Raw genomic sequence first — 21619 nt, 5'->3', positions numbered from 1 at the left:
CTGTTATTTGACCATACTTCCGGTAAAATCAAGGGTAGGTGGGTGATTTTGACTGGAAAATGGGTGATTTTGACTGGAAAACATCCATTTCTTCGAATCTGCTTTCCCAGAGATAACAAGGGAAATCTTTTACACTCCAGAGTCCACAAGGCAAATGGGCATAGGCCTATGTTAAAAAAATAGGCCTACATTTAAAGTAGACATCTTAATACTTTTTAACTTAAAAATATGTATTAAATAAAATACAGAGATTGTTCATTCCAGACGTACTTGGTTACACAGATACATACACTGCAACGTACACACATACATTCACACACCTAAAATGAGAGATATATATATATTATATATATATATATATATATATATATATACATATCATATATATATTCAAACAGAAATAACATTGAGTGCCGAGGTCTATTTGCAACTGCACATGATTGTCCAAGGATTTAGAATTTTATTGACTTATCTTGAAAAAAAAATTAAAACTGAAAGAAACATTATTGTTATAATATATAAAAAGCTGCAAAAAAAAATCACCTGACCATCTTCAGTACGAGCGACGCTTAAAAAGGATTGCTATGAGTCAATGTTCCGATTTAAAATTTTTTTTTTAATTAATTCTGGCTCTGAGAAAGGGTTCGAATATCATTCGTATATGAATTTGAATTAGTACATACATGCCATCCAACTGGTCACTTAGGCCTAATAGAATTCCAGAACCAGTATCCTTCGAGAGAAGTTAGTGAAAACAGCTTTACATTTGCCAAAGTTATTCTAGAAATTGTAAGGTCGTCTCATTGCTGTAGGCCTATGAGATTTTAAGTATTCAGCTAGGCTGTCAAGTTTAAAAAGATCTGTTTTACAGCTTTTTCTGTCATGACGTTTATGATATGGGTGATTTTATCTTTGGTTTATTGATTTTGAAAACGTGAATTTGAGATGGGTAAAGAGCCAGTTGTGGCATCAATTTTCGGGATCTTTGTAGGCCTAGTTTGGCATCGAACAGAAAGCGCAAGCGCTGTGTGGCGAGACTTTTAAGAATTAAGTCGAAATTTAGTCAGATCTCTTTTTATTATAATAAACCTTTAATGTCGCGAAAGTCTCTGGCGTGTGGGTCGTGCGAAGTATCACCTTATGTAGATTTCCACGCAAGTGACAGACAGTAGTACTACTACTACTACCTCTACACGCGTCGTCCTGGTCGTGAATGATCGGCGACCTTTTCTCTGTCGCTTCCCTAAATGTAGAAAGAGGAGGGGGGCGCTTCCGTGGGCCTCTTCCCCCTCCGAGACCCACTAAAGCCGCGGCGTTATAACTCTTTCACATCTAATTCGAAAGTCTAAAGCAAAAAAAAAGAAAAAAAAATGAGAGCAAGATGGCGGATGGATCGCGTCCAGCATGGGTCTCTTGAAGCGGCGACCGTCACAGTCTGCGCATGCGCCAACTCGTTCAGCGGCGCGCGCTTTCGAAAACGGTTCTCCGCGCGCGAGTTCGTTCGTCTTGTGCTGTGCTCTGGTTTTTTTAAAAGTTACTACTACACGTAGCAAACTTTTTTCTTAAAATATTCCGTAGAACTGTTAAGTGCAGAGCTTCTATATATATATATTTATTATTACGTGAATCAACTTGTTCGCGCAGAACGGTTTTCTGGCCCGACGGAACGCTCGGTCGAGAACGCCATGGTGAACGCAACCAAAACAGAGTTTCTTCTTCTTGCTGAACCACACGGCGAGACTTTGGCAGATGTTTTTAGGAAAAATAAGATAAAAAGACTCGCACACAGGCGCATATCAGTGTCCATTAACATTCCTGCTTGCCCAAGCAACCTAAGTTTGAAACAAAGTAGATAAAAAGCGGAAAACAGACTTTGTAATGGTCTACTTTATCACGTTAACCTAAAACTGAAAAGATAATACACACAGTCTTTTAACCTTATGATTGTTTAGCTTCTATTTTCTACGCATGACTGAAGATTGGATGAACGGATGTACATTCCATTACTCGAGAATGAATGGACCAGTGTCAATCAACTTTTCCCCCTCCCCACCTTCTCTTCAGTCCAACTGGCCAGCAGTTTAGTCTCTAAGCGAAGGCGGGTGCGGTCGGCTGTAATTTCATTTTGTGAAAAAAAAACATTCAAATCGATTATCTTATTATGTTAGCTGGTCCTTCAATATTCCTCTTTGAAGCAGAAATGAACAAGTTATGCCAGTATTAGTAATCCTCCCAGGTCCTAGTTCCATGAAATTCATAAATAAAAAAGAAATATTTTGCCCAGAACAATTATTAAAATTTTTCAAAAAACAATGAAAAACAGTTTCATAAAAAAGTAAACCTCTTCACAAAATATTTGGCGTGGAAATTTTACTCAAAATGCCCTTGCAATTGACTAAAATGTTGCAAATGCTTGAAAAAAAATGTCTGTTTGTCAAAAAGCAATACCATTAGATTGGATTTCCTTACAAATAGTTGATCAGTTTCATCTGCAACACCAAATCTTAACAATAGGTCGACGTCAGCGTCACTGTCTCTCGCTGTTCCCATCTTAGTAAAATATTCGTGTCTGTTTGGTTACCTTGGCGTGGCCACTCTAAAGCATCTATGAAAAGTCAAAAAATACGTTGGCACTAAGGAGGACCGCCCCCGTGTCAGTGACCTCTCGCAGGACTCCCGTGGGAGGCGTCCTACGGGCGTCCTGCAGGATGTTCGTCAGGCGTATGAGAGCGGGTCCTGTCTGCTTCTCAGAAGACGTATAATATGTTCCTACGTGTTAAGAAACTACTTCTTGGTCTTTTCCAAAATGTTCCAAATATATTTCAGGTTGATTATGCACATATGTACACTATGGTCTCTTAAAAACACACATTCTCTCTCTCTCTCTCTCACTCACTCTCTCTCACGCTCTCTCTCTCTCTCTCGCTTTCTCTCTTATCAATGAGTAGGTCTCTACAAGCAGTGTTTTCCTCCGATTCCAGAGACGATCCAGACACTGCGTGGCTGGAACGTGAGATATTCCAGAGCAGGACAGTAGAAAAAAGAAATCCAGACGATCTGGCACAGCAACCGTTCGATTCCTTATGCGTTCTCGAAACCAACTGAAAAAAAAAAATTGAGTTTACTTACAAAACGTGAGCAAAGTTTTGTGTGCGTTTTAGGTAACATCATCGGAGCCTCGTCACGGGAGCAGCTCCGAGTTCACCTCCGTCTTTGTTTGTTTTTTATTTTTTTTTTGGTTTTAGACGAGTTTTTCAAAGCTCTAACGGACAAAGGAATCAAACTTTATAATTTCTTTAACTTTCTCTTTCACTGATTCGGCGTCATGGCGCGGACATCACTCACTAACAACGGCAGACACGTCTCTTCTCGAGTTTTATGCTCATATGAATCAATCCGGTTCGGATGCAAAGTAAACTTCCAGGATCGAAATCTCCTTCCGGCCGAAACCTGTGGTGGTGGTGGTTGTGGTTCGACTCCTTCGCTCCCTGAAGCTCCCTCGAAGAGAGAGAGACGCTTCTTCTTCAACTAAGAGAAGTATAGTAGGTCCCCCTGTTCTTTCCATTTTTGGGTTTCGAGAAAATTCAACAATAAAAATGCGAAAGGTTCAGTTACGTAACTGGATTGTCTTTTGGCACAGTGTGTAGCACCGGTATTATCATGTCATCATCATCATCATCATCATCATCATGAAGATCGAGTCATTTTTATTATTTTGTGAAGGTTCTTGGCAGAGACACCGCGAAGGTCGAAGAAGGAAACTTAGTCGAAGAAGTAAGTACAGTTCGTTTTGCCTCGAAGGTACTCTGGGTGGATCTCCTCTTCCACGGGTTCCACTCCCTTGGCCAGCAAGTCATCTCGTACCTGCGACATAAAAGGGATGTCATCTCATAACTGCACCGAAAATAAGGATGTCATTTTGTACCTGCAACAAAAAAAGAGGATGTCATCTCGTACCTGTGACAAAAAATAGGGGATCTCATCTCGTACCTGTGACAAAAAATAGGGGATGTCATCTCGTAACTGTGACAAAAAAAAGGGGATGTCAACTCGTACCTGCGACAAACATAGTGGATGTCATCTCGTACCTGCGACAAAAAAAGGGGATGTCATCTCGTACCTGCGACAAAAAAAAGGGGATGTCATCTCGTACCTGCAACAAAAAAAGGGGATGTCATCTCGTACCTGCGACAAAAAAGGGGATGCCATTTCGTACCTGCGACAAAAAAAAGGGGATGTCAACTCGTACTTGCGACAAAGAAAGTGGATGTCATCTCGTACCTGCGACAAACATAGGGGATGTCATCTCGTATCTGCGACAAACGTAGGGGATGTCATCTCGTACCTGCGACAAACATAGGGGATGTCATCTCGTACCTGTGACAAAAATAGGGGATGTCATCTCGTACCTGCGACAAACATAGGGGATGTCATCTCGTACCTGTGACAAAAATAGGGGATGTCATCTCGTACCTGCGACAAACATAGGGGATGTCATCTCGTACCTGCGACAAACATAGGGGATGTCATCTCGTGCCTGCGACAAAAAAAGGGGATGTCATCTCGTACCTGCGACAAAAAAAAGGGGATGTCATCTCGTACCTGCAACAAAAAAAGGGGATGTCATCTCGTACCTGCGACAAAAAAGGGGATGCCATTTCGTACCTGCGACAAAAAAAAGGGGATGTCATCTCGTACCTGTGACAAAAGAAGGGGATGTCATCTCATACCTGTGACAAAAAACGGTGATGTCATCTCATACCTGTGAAAAAAAAGGGGATGTTATCTCGTACCTGCGACAAAAGAAGGGGATGTCATCTCATACCTGTGACAAAAAACGGGGATGTCATTTCGTATCTGTGACAAGAAAAAGGGATGTCATCTCGTACCTGCGACAAAAAAGGGGATGCCATTTTGTAACTGCAACAAAAAAAAGGGGATGTCATCTCGTACCTGCGACAATAAAAAGGGGATGTCATCTCGTACCTGCGACAAAAAACGGGGATGTCATCTTATACCTGTGACAAAAAAGGGGATGTCATCTTGTACTTGCGACAAAAAAAAGGGAATGTCATCTCGTACCTGCGACAAGAAAAAGGGGATGTCATCTCGCACCTGCGACAAAAAAAGGTAATGTCATTTCGTACCTTCAACAAAGAAAGCGATATCCCCTAAAAGTTCCAGGCCCTGAGAAGCTAGTGGTACACACCCTTAACACTTCAGGAAGCACAAATGATCCCAAAAAGCTTTTCCATGAGGTCCTGGTCCTAAGAGGCTAGTGATACACACACCCTTTACATGAGATACAAGATTAAAAAAAAAAGTCTTCTGTAAGTTTCCATCCCTTAGAGGCCAATGACACACCTTTGGCATTTTGAGGAAACCGAAAAAAAAGTCTTTTCTGTAAGTTCCCAGTCATGAGAGGCTAATGAATTATACCCTTTACGTTTTGATGAAACTGAAAAAAGTCTTTTCCATAAGGCTATTGAATCCTACCCTTTACATTTTGAGGAAACTGGAAAAAAGACTCCTGTAAGTTCCCGGCCCTTAGAGACTTATGAATCCTACCCTTTACATTTTGGGGAAACCGAAAAAAAAATTTTTCTTTAAGTTCCTGGCCCTCAGATGCTAATGACACACCCTTTACATTTTGAGGAAACTGGAAAAAAGGCTCCTGTAAGTTCCCGGCCCTTAGAGACTTATGAATCCTGCCCTTTGCACTTGAGGAAACACTTATAAAAGGGTTTTTAGTAAGTCCCTTTATCTTATGCCCTAATGCCATATACCCTTTGCATTTGAGGAAACTGAAAGAAAAAAACCTTTTTTGTAAGCTCTCCTCCCTGAGAGAGCCAAAAGAGCACCCCCTCTCTGTACTTCAGAAAAAAACAAGGCGTGATCCGACCTCTAGCTTACTAGGGACGCATGCAAGATTTTCCACTCATGCATAAGTTGAAAACATTATAGTCCTAACTTAATGTAAATTAAAACGTGCTAAAGTCTATGGTCAAATAGAGCCTTGTTTCACAAACGAAAATTAAAATAAATAAGTTATATTTTATTAGAAATAATTGTTCTGTACTGTTTAACATGCGCATGATTTATTTTTGACATTTTATTCTTAGTAAATAAATGACAACTATCATATCCTAAAATTCCTGCATCTTGAACTCAATGCGAAACGCCTTTTTCAGATCTTTTTAAGGCTCTTGCATAAACCTTTCCTAACCGCCACCCTCCCCATAACAACAAAAACATCAAGGTAGTTTGTATAGGCTTACCCCCCCCCGAGTAAGCGATGACTTACCCTCTCGACTTCCGAGAAGACTCTGATGATATTTCCTCCCACCAATTTTCTAATATCTTCGACGGTCCAGCCAGGGTCTCTCAGCAACTCTGCCAAGAGCACCGGGTATTTGCTTACGTCCTCCAAACCTTCGGGCGTCCTGCAGGTTTTAGGGGGTGGGGAGAGGGGGAAAAATGAATGAGAAGAAAAACAGGATGACGTGAGAAAAGCAGATTAGGCAAAGAGGATTTGAAGGGGGAGGTATTCTGAAATCTTGGAAGATGACAGGGGTCTTGCGCCAAAGAGTTGCTTTACTTATTTTGGTAGAATACTGAAGTGTCTACGAAAAATATCGCTTGGTGTGATATGGCTATTATTCCTATTATGTCTTGCAGTGAATTTTATATTGATTATATTTTAGGAGAATGATTTAGGAGAATAATTTGCATTCAGGCTGATGTAAGACAGCAACAGTGGAAAACTCGCGTGAAAACAATATATACTTCCCAGAGGTTTTGATACCAACATTGGGTTTTAAGAAGATCAACTTTAAAAAAGCCTATTATTATTCTTTACATCGTCTTTTATTGAAAAAGAAACCCACAAAATCACTTTGTAACGTGTTTACTTCTAAGTATTTACATTTAATTAAATGTAAATACTTAGAAGTAAACAAGTTACACAGTGATTTTGTGGGTTTCTTTTTCAATTTTCAGAAGAAAACTGAAAGAAGTTTTTGTTTGGTTCATCGTCTTTTATATTAACATGTTTACTTAACATATTTAGAAAATAATACATATTTTTAGTAAATGCTCAAACACCTTTCTCATATGTTGGTTGTGAAAAATATATTGTCGAAGAAATATAGTCCAAGTTTTCATCTAATTCAGAATTTGATGGGGGTTGTGGGGGTGGTATATTTATCCATTCATTTATCCAGTTTTAAAGATAAAAATTATTTACATAAACCTTCAGCATTCTGGTAAATTCTATGAATTTATTCTTATACAGGTTTTTTGTTTCTTTTTAATATTTGGAAATGAAATATTTGGAAATAATTGGTTATTACATATTCTGTTTTGCATTTTCACCATTTATATTCTATAAATCCAAATCTTGTTACATTTCATATTTTAATTTCTGAAAGTCGCGTAGCAATAACAGTGAAAAATTGTTTTTTTTTCGTGTTTGTAATCGATCTAAACTTGTGTTTTATTAACTCTTTAAAATTAGAATGAGCAACATTTTGGCCCAGAAATGTCAGGTAGTAATATACATCACTAGTAACTAGGGTATGGCTATTTAGCAAAAGGCTGTGGGAGGCTTACTTTCTTTAATTAACTTTAGAATTTTCCATCAATTTAACCCTTAGGACAATTCGAGTATGGACTGAATTCATCGACCATAAGTATGAAATCCTTAGCAATCATCATATGTGAGTTGTCTTAAGTGAGTATTCGAGCGCAGGAGACAACAAGATCTAGTACATGACATTAGTGCTTCAGTTATCTCTACTTGTGAAGTGCCAGCAAGTGCTTTCTCGTGCATGAACCAATTTTAATCCATCTGTAGTGCTTCACTTATTAAAGTTTTAAGTCTTAGATTTCCTCTCTCACATGACCTGGAGGATAAATTTGCATGCAGTCGTTACTTTAAGACAGAACTTCAGACCAAGATCCGTTGAAAATGAAACTACTCAAGTCTATCTGTTTTTAAGTATTGAAAAGTACTTTGCAAAACCACTTACTTGTTTATGCCGTCAAAGTCTGCACCTATTCCCACGTGGTCAATACCGGCCACCTGGCGTATATAATTGATGTGCTCTGAAACAGGGACACGAGAAAGATGTGGTGATGTACTACTACCTACAGGGTGCGGGCAGTGAGGTGCGTGAAAAGATCTACTATATACTTAAGACACTTCTCCTTATAGGTATTCCAATTAGAGCGTACCTCTCTACGCAGACACCCCACTACTTACGAACTTTTAACTTAGGAACAATACCCTAAATAAATTATTTTATTTTTTGTTATTCTTAACAAGGTCCCATTTTCTTTTATATTTACTAGAAAGAAAACATATCCACACCTTTCTTTTTTTCAGAAGGATAAGAGGATATCTCTAGGGAATAAAACCAAGGTTCCAGTGTCTTCTGTACAATATCACTACATCTCAGCTAAGCTCATTTTCCTTATTTCGGACTTTGAAAATTAACCTCGGTTTTTGTAAGTACAAGGGGATACCTTTAAGGAATTGAGTCAGTGTTCCAATATGTTTTATATATAATCTAACTAGTATAGCTCGGATGTATTGGTTATTCTTGTTCCAAGTTCCAAACTTTTGACCACTTTTTAGAAGGACAAGAAGATATCTTCAAGAAACTGAGTCACTGTTCCAATATATTTTGCATAATCTAACAATTACATCTCAGGTCATGGTTTGCATATTGAAAATATTGAATATTTACTTATTTTAGGAAGGAAAAGAAGATATCTTCAAAGAATTGAGTCACGGTTCTAATATTTTGTCTTAATCTAATCACTAGATCTCAAGTGTGTTGATTTATTCTTGTTCCAAACAACTGATGTTTACCTCTTTTAGGAAGGACAATAAGATATCTTCAGAGAATTGAGTCACGGTTCCAACATTTTGTCTTTTAATCACATAGATCCCAAGTATGTTGTGTGCGTATAGCCAGGCATGCATTACAAAAACTTAAGGTCTAAGTATTGGTGTTGTTTTTAGACACTATTTTTGTCAAAGGTCTGCAATTGCTTACCTGCCACATTAGAGACATTAGCTTGGTCGGAACAACTTATATGGTCAGCGAAAAAGCTCACCATGACAATACCTCGATTAAGTTTCTGAAAGAAGAAATAGAATTATATTATGTTCCTGTGGTGGATGGTACAGTTTATAATCAATGCCACCGAAAATAGCTCTTATCTTTCGATGGTCTCGCTATAATGCTGTATGAACTGTAGCCCATGATACCTAAACCACTGCCCGGTGGTGTCCTGTGCTATATAGTTGCCAGACACAAGATCATGGCTAACTTTAACCTTAAATAAAATTAAAACCAATGAGGCTAGAGGGCTGCAACTTGGTATGTCTGATGATTGGAGGGTGGGTGATCAGCATACTGATTTGCAGCCCTCTAGCCTCAGCAGTTTTTAAGATCTGAGGGGCCACGAAGGACAGTGAAACAGAGTGCTGCGAGGCCTTTCGACTCAATGTCCTTTACATAGCTAAGTAAAGGACATTGAGTCGAAAGGCCTCACAGTACTCCATTGTTTCACATTCCCTTGTGGCATTTGCCTTTCCAGGTTTTCGAAATTCAGTTATATATTTATAATATCTTACATATAGAACTAACACCCGGACTATGTATGTATGTATGTATATCTGTAAGTTTGCTATAGATGGCGAAACTACTGAACCGAATTGAACCAATGTTGGAACATATATGTAAATTTTATAAGGGGTGGTTTTTAGCCGGGTGCCTTTATGGTCTGGATATCCGATCGGATATCCGGCGATGCTAACTTTGTTACCTCTATTTTGGCAGGAAAAAAAAAAAGAGAGTGTTTTTTACGAGGATTCCAAATAAGCTCTTATTTTTCTCCTGCGATGAAAGATAACAAAGATATTACAGTTCGGACGATACTGGCCTATGGTTGCTTGTGGACACCCTGTATATATATATATATATAATATATATATATAATAATATATATATATATATATATATATATATATATATCAGTCCCCCCGATTAGAACCCACTATATGATACTTGGTTTTTTCAATAGTTTTATCACAAAAAGTGCATATGATGATTAAAAAACCAGGAATTTGCAGATATATAGAAAAATACTGCGAATATGTATATATATATATATATATATAATATATATATATATATATATATTATATATTATATATATATATCTGTGTCCATAAAGTCCCAGTACCATTCTGGGCAATAAATACTTGTGATGGTACTGGGACTCTATAGAGGACACCCTGTATATATATAATATATGTATATATTCTATATATTATATATATATATATATATATATATATATATATATATCTATATATTATTTTTTTTTTTTTATATATATATATATATATATCAGTGTCTATAGAGTTCTGAGGCTGGTTGATGTAATTTTTTGTTTTTTTCAAATTCCCATTGTCTGTAAAATTCAACTTGACGTATAGACCTCATTCATATACAAAATAATGCATCAGTTAACAGTAATTTATTCTGTTGTATATTATCATGTATTATATGTTTCATCACTCAAAATTCTGTTTCCACTATTTGATTTTTGCAAAGCTAAAATTTCCAGGTGAAAGAGAAAGTCTGGTTCTGTTTCCAGTTATATGATTTGCAAAGCCCAAATATTCACATTAAAGAGTAAAAAAAAAAAAAAAAAGCAAAGAAAAAACCCTTCATTTTCTTAATTTTTAAACCAGAATTTCTGTTCCCCTCCCCAAAGGTTTGTCTAATTTTATGGTTGACGTAAAGGAAAAAAAAAAATGTGGCAAGAAATCTTTTACTTTCGAGGACCGAAACTTTTCAAAGGTTTTGGGAAATGAAGGACCCTTGGGTTGGATGTGGGGTTGTTTTTGGGGGGGGGGGGGGGGATCGTGTGAGGGGAAATGAAAGAGGGGGGGAGGGGGGGGGAAGGGTAAGGTGCTGTCAGGCCTCCTGGCCAGCTGAGCGTGACAACAAAATGGTCTGGTACTTCACTAGGCGTCATGCTTGGGGCTCCGTCGCCGATACGTTGTTTGTATTTGATGTTCGGGGAGTATGTGAGTGTTTGTGTGTGTGTACGTATGTGGGTGTATGTGTGCTCTGATATGTGGACTTTTCTCTCTCTCTTCTCTCTCTCTCTCTCTCTCTCTCTCTCTCGTGTGTTATTGGAATGTGACGAATTCTCTCTCTCTCTCTCTTCTCTCTCTCTCTTGTGTTGTTGGAATGTGAGGGTCTCTCTCCTCTCTCTCTCTTCTCCTCCGGTCCTCTCATCACTCTCCTCTCGTCTCTCTCTCTCCTCTCTCCTTCAAATCTTCAAACTTTTCGGCCTCTCTCCGACACACTACCACTCTCTTTAATCTCCTCCTCCTCCTCCTCCTCCTGATACCTCCATCTTTTCATTGCCTCACACCCCAGCCCCTTATATCCTCCTCATGCCCTCTCCTGCGCCTCGTAACATACCCTCATACCCGATCCTCTTCCTGTGCCCAGCCAGCAGCTGTACTAGGTGTTTGAAGAAGACAGGATGTTGGGTATCACCGACATCCCTCTCCTGTGTTATGTTTTTATTTTCTTAATTTTCTCTTTCATTGTCTGGTGTTCTTTATTTCCTGTTCGTCATTGGGGGCCATTTGGTTATTCCTTGATTCATGTATTAATATCTTTGTATATTTGTTTATACTTTTATTTATTTATAGAGAATGAGATTTAGAAATATGTTTGGCATTTTGGTTATTCCTTAATTCATTTATTAATATCTTTGTATATTTGTTTATGCTTTTATTTATTTATAGAGTATGAGAAGTAGAAAAATGTTTGGTATTTTGGTTATTCCTTGATTCATTTATTAATATCTTTGTGTATTTGTTTGTGTTTTTATTCATTTATAGAGTGTGAGATATAGAAATATGATTGGAAAGATTTTTCGAAATTCTTCTGCTTGGTGTGGGAATTATAGATGAAGTCTGCGTACTCGCAAGAACGATTTTTTTTTTTTAATCCACAGTTACTGGACATCTTTGTGCAACAGGAAGTGGACATACACACACATATATATATAGAATGACGGGATAGTGTCCCCTGCAATGAAAGTCTGGTGACAGGAATCCTTACGTCAAAATCTGCATAATATATTGCCAGTGAATTTTTCAAATCCCTCTTGAAACTTCTGATAAGTCTGGTCATTAAGGAAGGTATAACCTTGAGATCGACGGCTGGAGTTTTGCAAGTTCAGACGAAAAGTATCCAAAGTGCCTTGATGAGGATGGTCATTATCCTCTTTCCTGAGTTCTTGGAAGGGAATTGGATTACGAAACGAGTGGTAGTCTGTAATATTAACTTGTGGGTTGAAAGTATTAGATTCGGGATATTCACAGATTTCAACTTTGTTTCTTTGGCGCAGTCTAGTTTCCTATACAGGGTGTAATGCTATCTCTCTCTCTCTCTCTCTCTCTCTCTCTCTCTCTCTGTAATATATATATTATATATATTTATATATATATATATTATATTATATATATATATATATATATATATTACTGTTTATAGATATATGTCTATATATGTGAATGTGTATATTTGAAATGACTATAAAATTTGATCAGAATAGTGCAAGTAGGTTGTTAGCAAGTTGGTAATTTAACTGTAGATTTTGACATTTTGGCGAAAGGTCAACCATTGACCTTTCGAAAATGATGTCAAAGGTCACTCAGACTGGTGTCAGTCCTTCAATAATAATAATAATAATAATAATAATAATAATAATAATAATACGACTCAAAGGCAGAAATATTTCGTCACCTAAAATATTAGGATCATGTCGAAACTGAAGTTTGCGTTCTCTCACATATCCTTACCTCCCATTCCTACCTTATATAATCGTAAAATATCTATTCCCCCTCCTTTCTTCGCTACGTTCCCCACTCTCTTTCCTCCCTGTATCTGTGGTCCTCCTCTTGTCCTCTTCGTCCTGCTAATATCGCGTTATATGACGGACGAGTTATTAATTTGCCCCTCGACTAGACAGTCCCTGTCTCCTCCTGCTTGGGGAACTCTGGGAGTTTGTTTTCCGAATTTTTTTTTATGGCCCACCCGGCGTTCTCTCTCTCTCTCTCTCTCTCTCTCTCTCTCTCTCTCTCTCTCTCTCTCTCCTGTTATTAAGAGGACGCGAGAGAGAGAGAGAGGAGTTCTTCCTTCTCTTTCTCTCTCTCTCTGTGTCTGAGCTTTCTTAACCGAAAATGTCAAGTCAAAACAGAGAGAAAGAGAGAGAGAGAGAGAGAGAGAGTGGCTTTGTAAGGAAAACTACAAATTAGCATTTCGTGATTTTAGTCTCTTTTTATTTATTCATTTATTCATTTTTGTATGTTTGTTGATTTCTCTCACTAGGATATTTTTCCGTGCCTGGTATGATACTTAGTAATACCTTTATTAATTAAACACTACTCAAAAGTATATTAGCGACTATTTAAAACAATAAACTGAACCACTTCGACTATTAAGATTCATTGCAAATAATGCTATACCATTTCAAGAAAAATAAAGTAATTATACTCTTCAATGAATATTGGAGGTTATTGAAAGCATAATCGTTTTTTGGCGAATATTTTAAAATCATATACGACCTATTTCTCGCCCCCTGATTATTGGCTCCGTTGGGGGGCCGGTGGGTGGTTGTGCCGTCAGTGACACTCGCGTGGTGCACTGCAGGCATTGTTCAAGGCCCCCCTAGCTACTTCCACCTTCATTCCTTTGACTGTAATTCCGTTCGTATTCCTCTCCGCCATCTTACTTTCCACCTTCTCTAACGGTTGATTCACAGTGCAACTGCTTTGAGGCTTTCTACCTGTTACACCTTTCAAACCTTTTACGGTCAATTTCCTTTTCAGCGCTGAATGACCTGATAGATCCCAGCGCTTGGCGCTTGGCGTCAATTCCAAGATCCCATCGGCCAATTCCTGAAGACACAAGACGCCATTTTTAAACTCTGGAAGAAACAGTTCCAGACTGGGGTCCCAAGGCCCGGAATGGAAAGTGGTCCCGTGAGGGCGCTGGAGGAGCCCGGGAGGTTGTCATAACTTTTCGCATGGGGGTGGGGGGTGGGGGGGGCGTCTCCGGCCTCACAATCATGGAAGAGTGGACGCCCCAAATGGGCGTCTGAATATCGTTGCCAAGTTTTAATTGGAGTTTTAGTTTTTTTTTTTTTTTTTTTTTTTTTTTTTTTTTTTTTGCTTTTTTTTTTTTTTTTTTTTTTTTTTTTTTTTTTTTTGCTTTTTTTTATTCTATAGATATTTTATGTTGTTTAGAAGGATGTTTTATTTTTTTGCGTGTGGGTTAGTCAAGGTCCTGTCGTACTGTATTTAATAATATTTTCTCTATATAATACACACACACAAACACACACACACACACACATATATATATATATATATATATATATATATATATATATATATATATTAATATATATATATATATATATTTATATATAATTTATATATATATCAATATATATATTTTATATATAAATTTCTATATATATATAATTATATAAATATATATATATATATATTTTATATAATATATATATATATATATATATATATATTATATATATACATACACATAAATCATATATATCTTCAGGCAAAAATCTGTCTCACGTCGGGATCGAACCCAGGGCCTTTCACCCAAAAGTCAAAGGACTCTGTCAACTGTGAAAGACGCGAGTCACAAGAGAAGTCGGAGCTTAGGTATTCAGCTATAGTACTATCTGTCCCTAGGATACTATAGGAGGATTCACATCAACCGTGCATCTGATGTCTAGGCCACCAGTCCCTTACGACGCTCCTGATTGGCTGTTGATAAGCCAATCACAGGACTGGAAACTCCCAGAGTCTCTCGAAAGAGAGAGATCACATAGGCAGGATGTATGGTAGTATGTTCCACCTCTCCTGAGGGGTACGTCTTTGAAAAGTATATCCCTCAGGAGAGGTGTAACATACTACTACATCCTGAGGGTTTCCAAACCATGTGATTGGCTTATCAACAGCCAATCAGGAGAGGATGTAGTAGCATGCCCCACCTCTCATGAAGGGCACATCTTTCAAAGTTATATCTCTCAGGAGAGGTGGAACATACTACTACATCCTGAGGGTTTCCAAGCCCTGCGATTGGCTTATCAACAGCCAATCAGATGGTCGTTAAGGGACTGGTGGCGTAGACATCAGATGCACGGTTAACGTGAATCTACTTATAGTGAGTTTATCAGTGTCTGCAGGGAGAGAGAAAGAGAGAGAGAGAGAGAAAGTCCTGTATAGGACGCCCCTTACCACTTTCTTGAGGACATCGTCGGGCACGTTGCGGGGGTTATCACAAAGGGCGCGGGCCGACGAGTGCGAGAAGATGATGGGCGCTTTGGTGGCCTCCAGAGTGTCTCGCATCGTCTGCGTCGACACGTGGGACAGATCCACCATCATTCCCAGGCGGTTCATCTCCTGCACCACTTTCTGTCCGAGGGAGAAAAAGCGGGTTAAGCAGTGAGTGAACGCGGGAGTGAGTGGACTTTCTCTGGGGCGAGGGAGAAAAAGCGGGTTTAGGGAGTGAGAGAATGTGGCAGAGGGAGAAAAAGAGGGTTTAGGGAGTGAGTGAACGCGGGGATGATTGGACTTTCTCTGGGGCGTGGAGAAAAAGCGGGTTAGGGAGTGAGTGAGTGTGGGAGGGAGTGGGCTGTCTGTAGGAGAGAGAGAGAGAGAGAGTGAGTGAGTGAGTGTATTTTCTATAAGAGAGAGAGAGTACTTTCTGTAGGGGAAGAAGAGAGAGAGAGAGAGGAAGTGAGTGATTGTACTTTCTGTATGGGAGGAAGAAAAAGGGGATTTGGGAGTGAGTGAGTGTGGTAGTGTATTTTCTGTAGAGAGAGAGAGAGAGAGAGCAAAATTACATAGTGGCGTGAACCTTAAAAGTATTTAAATGGAAATATTCAGTCCCATATATTAAGGAAGATGACCACCTGATATCTCTCCATTTTTTAAAATGAATAATAAACCAAATCTAATATTTTTAATGTTTTAAAGTAGGAGATCGTTTTTAAAACATTTCCAGGATAAACAAACACGTCTTAAATGACGTTCGTAAACAGCTGGAGACTGAGTATTACTTTATGATAAATGTATCAGCAATTAGATTTTAAAAGGTTATAGAAAACGTTCACCGAAGCATTTAGGAAGAATTGCAAGGGGGCACTTAAGTAATTATGGAGATGGTGTTTGATGGATTTATGTTTGTATAAATATATGGTATAGTTATTGCTTATTAAAGGAATGAAAGGATAAAGGACAGGTTAATAGACATAATGAAATAAGAACAGAGGAATGAGTTCACGAATAAAAGAAACAAGATCATATAGATTAATATATTCTAAAGAAAAATCTGCGAAGGAAAAATATAATTTAAAAATTTTGGTCAATTTACAGATATTCATAAAAAATAAAGCAAGGTTTGCATGTATTTGGAATCATATGAAATAAAGCTGAAAATAAAAGTTATATAAATAGTTTTCAGTCAGTTTCTATTAACTAAAATATGAAATATAAAAAATGAATGTCTATTTACAAGCTTTCTGGGAACGAAGAATAATTATGAGTTATCTAGAAATCTTTAGAACTAAGAAGATACACAAGAATTATAGTCTGAATATTGAAGATACCCAGGAATTAGTTTCTGGGAATATTTGTAAATAGATTAAGGTGACTATAAGGAAGATGTTAATTAAAAATTATGGTGAAATTCATTTTTATGTCACTTACCTTTCCAAAATCAGTTAGCCCGGCAGGACTTAAGCTATTTCCTTTAGATTCTACAACAGAGGAAGTCGCCCTGAAAAACGAATCAATAATAATAATAATAATAATAATAATAATAATAATAATAATAATAATAACTTTGATAGGAGATGACGGTAAATCTCCCCAGTCGATATCAGCGCAACCAATAGCAGCCGCCCAGTGTTGAGTTTCTACCAATCACGATCGCCCCCAGTGATGTCCTCAGCGGAATTTTACCGTCAGGTTCAAATCAGTTTAAAAAAGTTGGGAGATGTGGAAATTACCGATGATTTTGACGTTAGTACTTGAAGTAATTACTGGATATTACCATCAGGATATTAATTTATAGAAGAGTGCCGTAGATAGTGGTCTCTGTATAAGAAGACCTTTTGTTTGAAATAAAGGCTGGTAGAATTACACTTAAATCATGATGGTTAATGAAATATATAATGCAGCTCTATGAGTAATTGGTTGAAGGTTTTAACTAGCTTCATATTGGTCTGATTTTCATTGAAGATTGAAGTGGGAGACTCTCTCTCTCTCTCTCTCTCTCTCTCTCTCTCTCTCTTCACTTAACCAGTGAATGCACTTGCATATGTGTACAGTAGAGAGAGATAGAGAGAAGTAGAGAAACAAGACAGAGAGAGAAAGAGAAACAGGACAGAAAGAGAAAGAGAAACAGGACAGAGAGAGAGAGCTAGAAACAGGAGAGAGATAGAGAAGTAGAGAAAAAGGACAGATAGAGAGAGAGAGAGATAGAAACAGGAGAAAGATAGAGAAGTAGAGAAACAGGACAGAGAGAGAGAGAGAGACAGACTACGACAGAGACAAAACAGGACAGAGAGAGAGAGAGACAGGACAGATAGACAGATAGAAACAGGACAAAGAGAGAGAGAGAGAAACAGGACAGAGAGAGAGAGAGACACCACATCACCCAAACTGTCGAAAGTCAGGAGGACGGGCAAAAGCCTCCTCTACAACAGTTCGCACCAGAACAATTGGTGACGTCATCACATTCCAGATTCCAGGAACGGCCTCTGGAATTGCAGATCTCATGCATCCTCCTCCTTTTGTTGTGGAATTATTGATCTGAAGTGTAGTGTGTGTGTTTGTCTTTGTGTCTGTCTGGACTGGGGGTGCATTTTGGGTCAGAGCTAATTGCGGTAAATCCTATTATTTATTTTATATATTTTTAAATAATAGTCTTTCTTCCTTCCGCGTTGATTGACGGGTTCGACGTCGCAATCTCAAGGGTCAGTGCATCTCAGGTGCTCGACTTCGTGGATTTCTTTGTCTGGTGCTAATGAGACTGTCATCTTCCCCAGATATTCGAGGGGATTTGGGAATTAATGGACATTGGAATAAGAATAGTAAATATATTTGTATAAAACTATATAGCATAAATATTTATATATATACATACCTATTTATTATAATTATATATATATATAATATATATATATATATATATATATATATATATATATAGTTAATTCTAATAATATAACAAATATAATAATATTAATATTGCTTACCAAGTAATAATAATTATAATAATAATAATATAATAATATAATAATGCTTACTAGTAAAATAATAATGATAATACAAATAATAATTTATTAAATATTTTCTTACCAAAGTAATAATAATAATAATAATAATAATAATAATCAATAATATAAATAATAAAATGATAATAAATAAAATATCGTATTACAATGATAATATTAATATTTGCTTACCAAGTAAGAATAATGATAATTAACAATTAATAATATTAATATTGATTACCAAGGAATAACAACAACAACAACAACAACAACAACAACAATAATAATAATAATAATAATAATAATAATAATAATAATAATAAATAAAGAGCAGTGCCCCTCACCATGGGGTATTGCAGGCGTGGGTGAGGGTGAGATACCTTTACGCCAGCTCGTACATCATGCGTAACGTGCCCAGGCTGTTGCTGATGCCATGCCCACCCTCGATGGCTATCAGGCTGGCTATCTTGCCCTTTTTGAACACCGTCGTGATATCTGGAAGATTTTTAAAAAAAAGAGAGAGATATACTACTGTATATATAATATATATATATATATATATATATATATATATATATATATATATATATATATATATAGAGGAATGATTCAGAAAGATTTTATAAGACTGTTGGTCGACAAAAGCTGAGGTAATAATAAAAAAAAAACCACTAATGAAATATTACCTTTTCAAAACACTGAAATGTGATAGATATATTACATTGCCATTTCAAAGATTTGGTTAGGGGAGAGAGAGAGAGAGAGAGAGAGAGAGAGAGAGAGAGAGAGAGAGAGAGAGAATATGTAACAATATGTCGTTGATAGATATTAACATACCATAATAGTATCACTACGATCCACAAACAAATTATAACTCAGATAATTTTTTATATCACTTAGCTTGCAACTAAAGAAATCTGGGTTTTAATCAAATTGAATTAAAATGTCTAAAAAATATTTTCAAATACAAAAGAATATTCAGTACCACGAGACCATAAACACCATTGGCCATCCTGTAACCTGACTGTATTTTGCTGTAGAATGTCTGTGTGTTTTAATTTATTCTACAGTTGTGTTCTGTAACAGTATTTTTCCTTTCACTTCGAGAAGAAAGGTCTGTTTGGATATTATATTATATTAATCTGAACTTCACCATTGTTGGTAATTCTCCATTTCGTGGAAATGGGCAAATCCCCTCGCCCTCCTGTCTAGCATTATCTGTTTTCTTGCTTTGTCTTTCCACGACGTAATTCTCTCTCTCTCTCTCTCTCTCTCTCTCTCTCTCTCTCTCTCTTTCCGCGTCCCCTTTCGCCAGTGTCCAGTTACCAATAATTCATTTAGTTTCTCTCTTCTCTCTCGGTTCCCCAGATATTGTCTTTCATTAGATTGGCTTCTTCTTCATCTTCTTCTTCTTCTTCTTCTTCCCTCTCTCTTCTCCATCTTCTATCTCCGCTGGGATATGACAGAACAGGGACAAGAGTGGGTGATTGAGAGAGAGAGAGAGAGAGAGAGAGAGAGAGAGAGAGAGAGAGAGAGAGAGAGAGAGAGAGAGAGGGAAATATTATTCAAAGACGTAACAAATATTGTAGATACTGTTTTGGTTTTCCAAAACAGTATCTTCTTCTTCGTCTTCTTCTTTTTCTACAGGTATCTCTTTCGTCAGTACTCTTTGAGAGTCTTGTAAGCCCTCTCTCCAGCAAAGAGGGTTTCTTTAGGAAGGAATTACGAAAAGAACTTTTGCAGTGGAAACTAAAGATGTTACCTCTCTCTCTCTCTCTCTCTCTCTCTCTCTCTCTCTCTCTCCCCTCTCTCTCTCTCTCTCTCTCTCTCTCTTCTCTCTCTCTCTCTTTGGGCCCAATTAAAGGGTCCTTTCTGGCCATCCTTCTCCTAGCAGGATGTTTGTCCTCTCCTACGGACGTCTCCTTGATACACATTCCTGTAGGATTTATTCCTTCCTGCTCACATCTGAGGGCTAATGCTTCCAGCTTCCGTCTCCCCCCCCCCCCCCCCCACCCCCCCGCCCCGCCCCACGCGGTTGTTTTTATTTCTCCTTCATGTATATTTTCGTAATAACTCTCTCTCTCCTTCCTTCCTTACGCCAGTTAATTCTCTCTGGCTTTCCTGGGCATTTAAGTGATTTGTCATTTTTATTTTCCCATCGCTGGAAGGACTGTTCCAGTTTCCCTAGTTTCCAGCTAGTTTTTTTTTTTTTTTTACTATAACAGTGCATCCAGCCTCCTTAGGAGTCCACCACTTTTCTCTCACTGTGTGCGCTGTTTCCAAGAGCACACTCCTCTGCATGAGTCCTGGAACTATTTCGGCATCCAGTTTTTTTTCCAAGTTCCTTTCCGGGATCTTGGGATCGTGCCCGTATTCCGTCTTATTTCTATTTCAGGGTCTTGATACTTATCAATTTTTTATCACTTTCTTTCTCTTCTACTCTGGTGTCCCATGGTATTGCGACATCAATTTATTATTATTATTATTATTATTATTATTATTATTATTATTATTATTATTATTATTATTATTTATTATTATTTATTATTATTAATATTATTAAGTATTATTATGAAACCTATTCATATGGAACAAGTCCCCCAAAGGGGCCACTGACTTGAAATTGAAGCTTCCAAAGAATATTAAGGTGTTCATTAGGAAGAAGCAAGAGGAAGTAAAAGGAAATTTATATACAAAAAGAAGAGACCTCACTTATTTAACAAAAAGAAAAAAAACTTAATAAATTAACTAAAAGATAGAAACGTAACAAAATGGAAGGAGAATAGCTACGACAAAATCACTTTCAGTGGGTTTTGTAAACCACCTTTTCTACGCTAAAAATATTCTTCTTGACTCTTAATACTTTTCTATTTATCTATCTATTAATTAATTTTTATTTTTTGATAAGTGGGATCTCTTCTTCCTTTTTCTGCATTTCAGGTTACTTCCTCTGACTTCTTTTCAATGAACACCTCAGTTTCCCCTTTGGTGGAATTGTTCCATATGAATAGGTTTCATCTACTGAATAATAATAATAATAATAATAATAATAATAATAATAATGAATCTAAATCAATAAGTTCACAGTGGCCCCTTTGGGGGTCTTCCACTTGGAATAATAATAATATAATAATAATAATAATAATAATAATAATAATAATAATAATAATAATAATATCTACATTGAAACGTTAAT

The 21619-nt window shown here is 37.2% G+C and overlaps 1 protein-coding gene across 1 annotated transcript in view; it reads right to left on the bottom strand.

The window, feature by feature from the left end:
- Window positions 1-3703: 3703 nt before the first annotated feature.
- Window positions 3704-21619, bottom strand: part of LOC135204827 (dipeptidase 1-like) — a 26361-nt gene continuing 8445 nt past the window's right edge. Inside the window, exons 2-8 of the mRNA XM_064235024.1 lie at window positions 18768-18918; window positions 16853-16922; window positions 15380-15556; window positions 9063-9147; window positions 8031-8106; window positions 6305-6443; window positions 3704-3864 (exon numbers count right to left, since the gene is read on the bottom strand). Coding sequence (XP_064091094.1) covers window positions 3763-3864; window positions 6305-6443; window positions 8031-8106; window positions 9063-9147; window positions 15380-15541 — 564 coding nt within the window. The 5' untranslated portion in view covers window positions 15542-15556; window positions 16853-16922; window positions 18768-18918 and the 3' untranslated portion in view covers window positions 3704-3762. The remainder of the gene's footprint in view (window positions 3865-6304; window positions 6444-8030; window positions 8107-9062; window positions 9148-15379; window positions 15557-16852; window positions 16923-18767; window positions 18919-21619) is intronic.

Source organism: Macrobrachium nipponense, chromosome 47 (genome assembly GCF_015104395.2).
Source record: "Macrobrachium nipponense isolate FS-2020 chromosome 47, ASM1510439v2, whole genome shotgun sequence".
Classification (NCBI taxonomy): domain Eukaryota; kingdom Metazoa; phylum Arthropoda; class Malacostraca; order Decapoda; family Palaemonidae; genus Macrobrachium; species Macrobrachium nipponense.
This window is presented reverse-complemented; position numbering and strand designations above follow the sequence as displayed.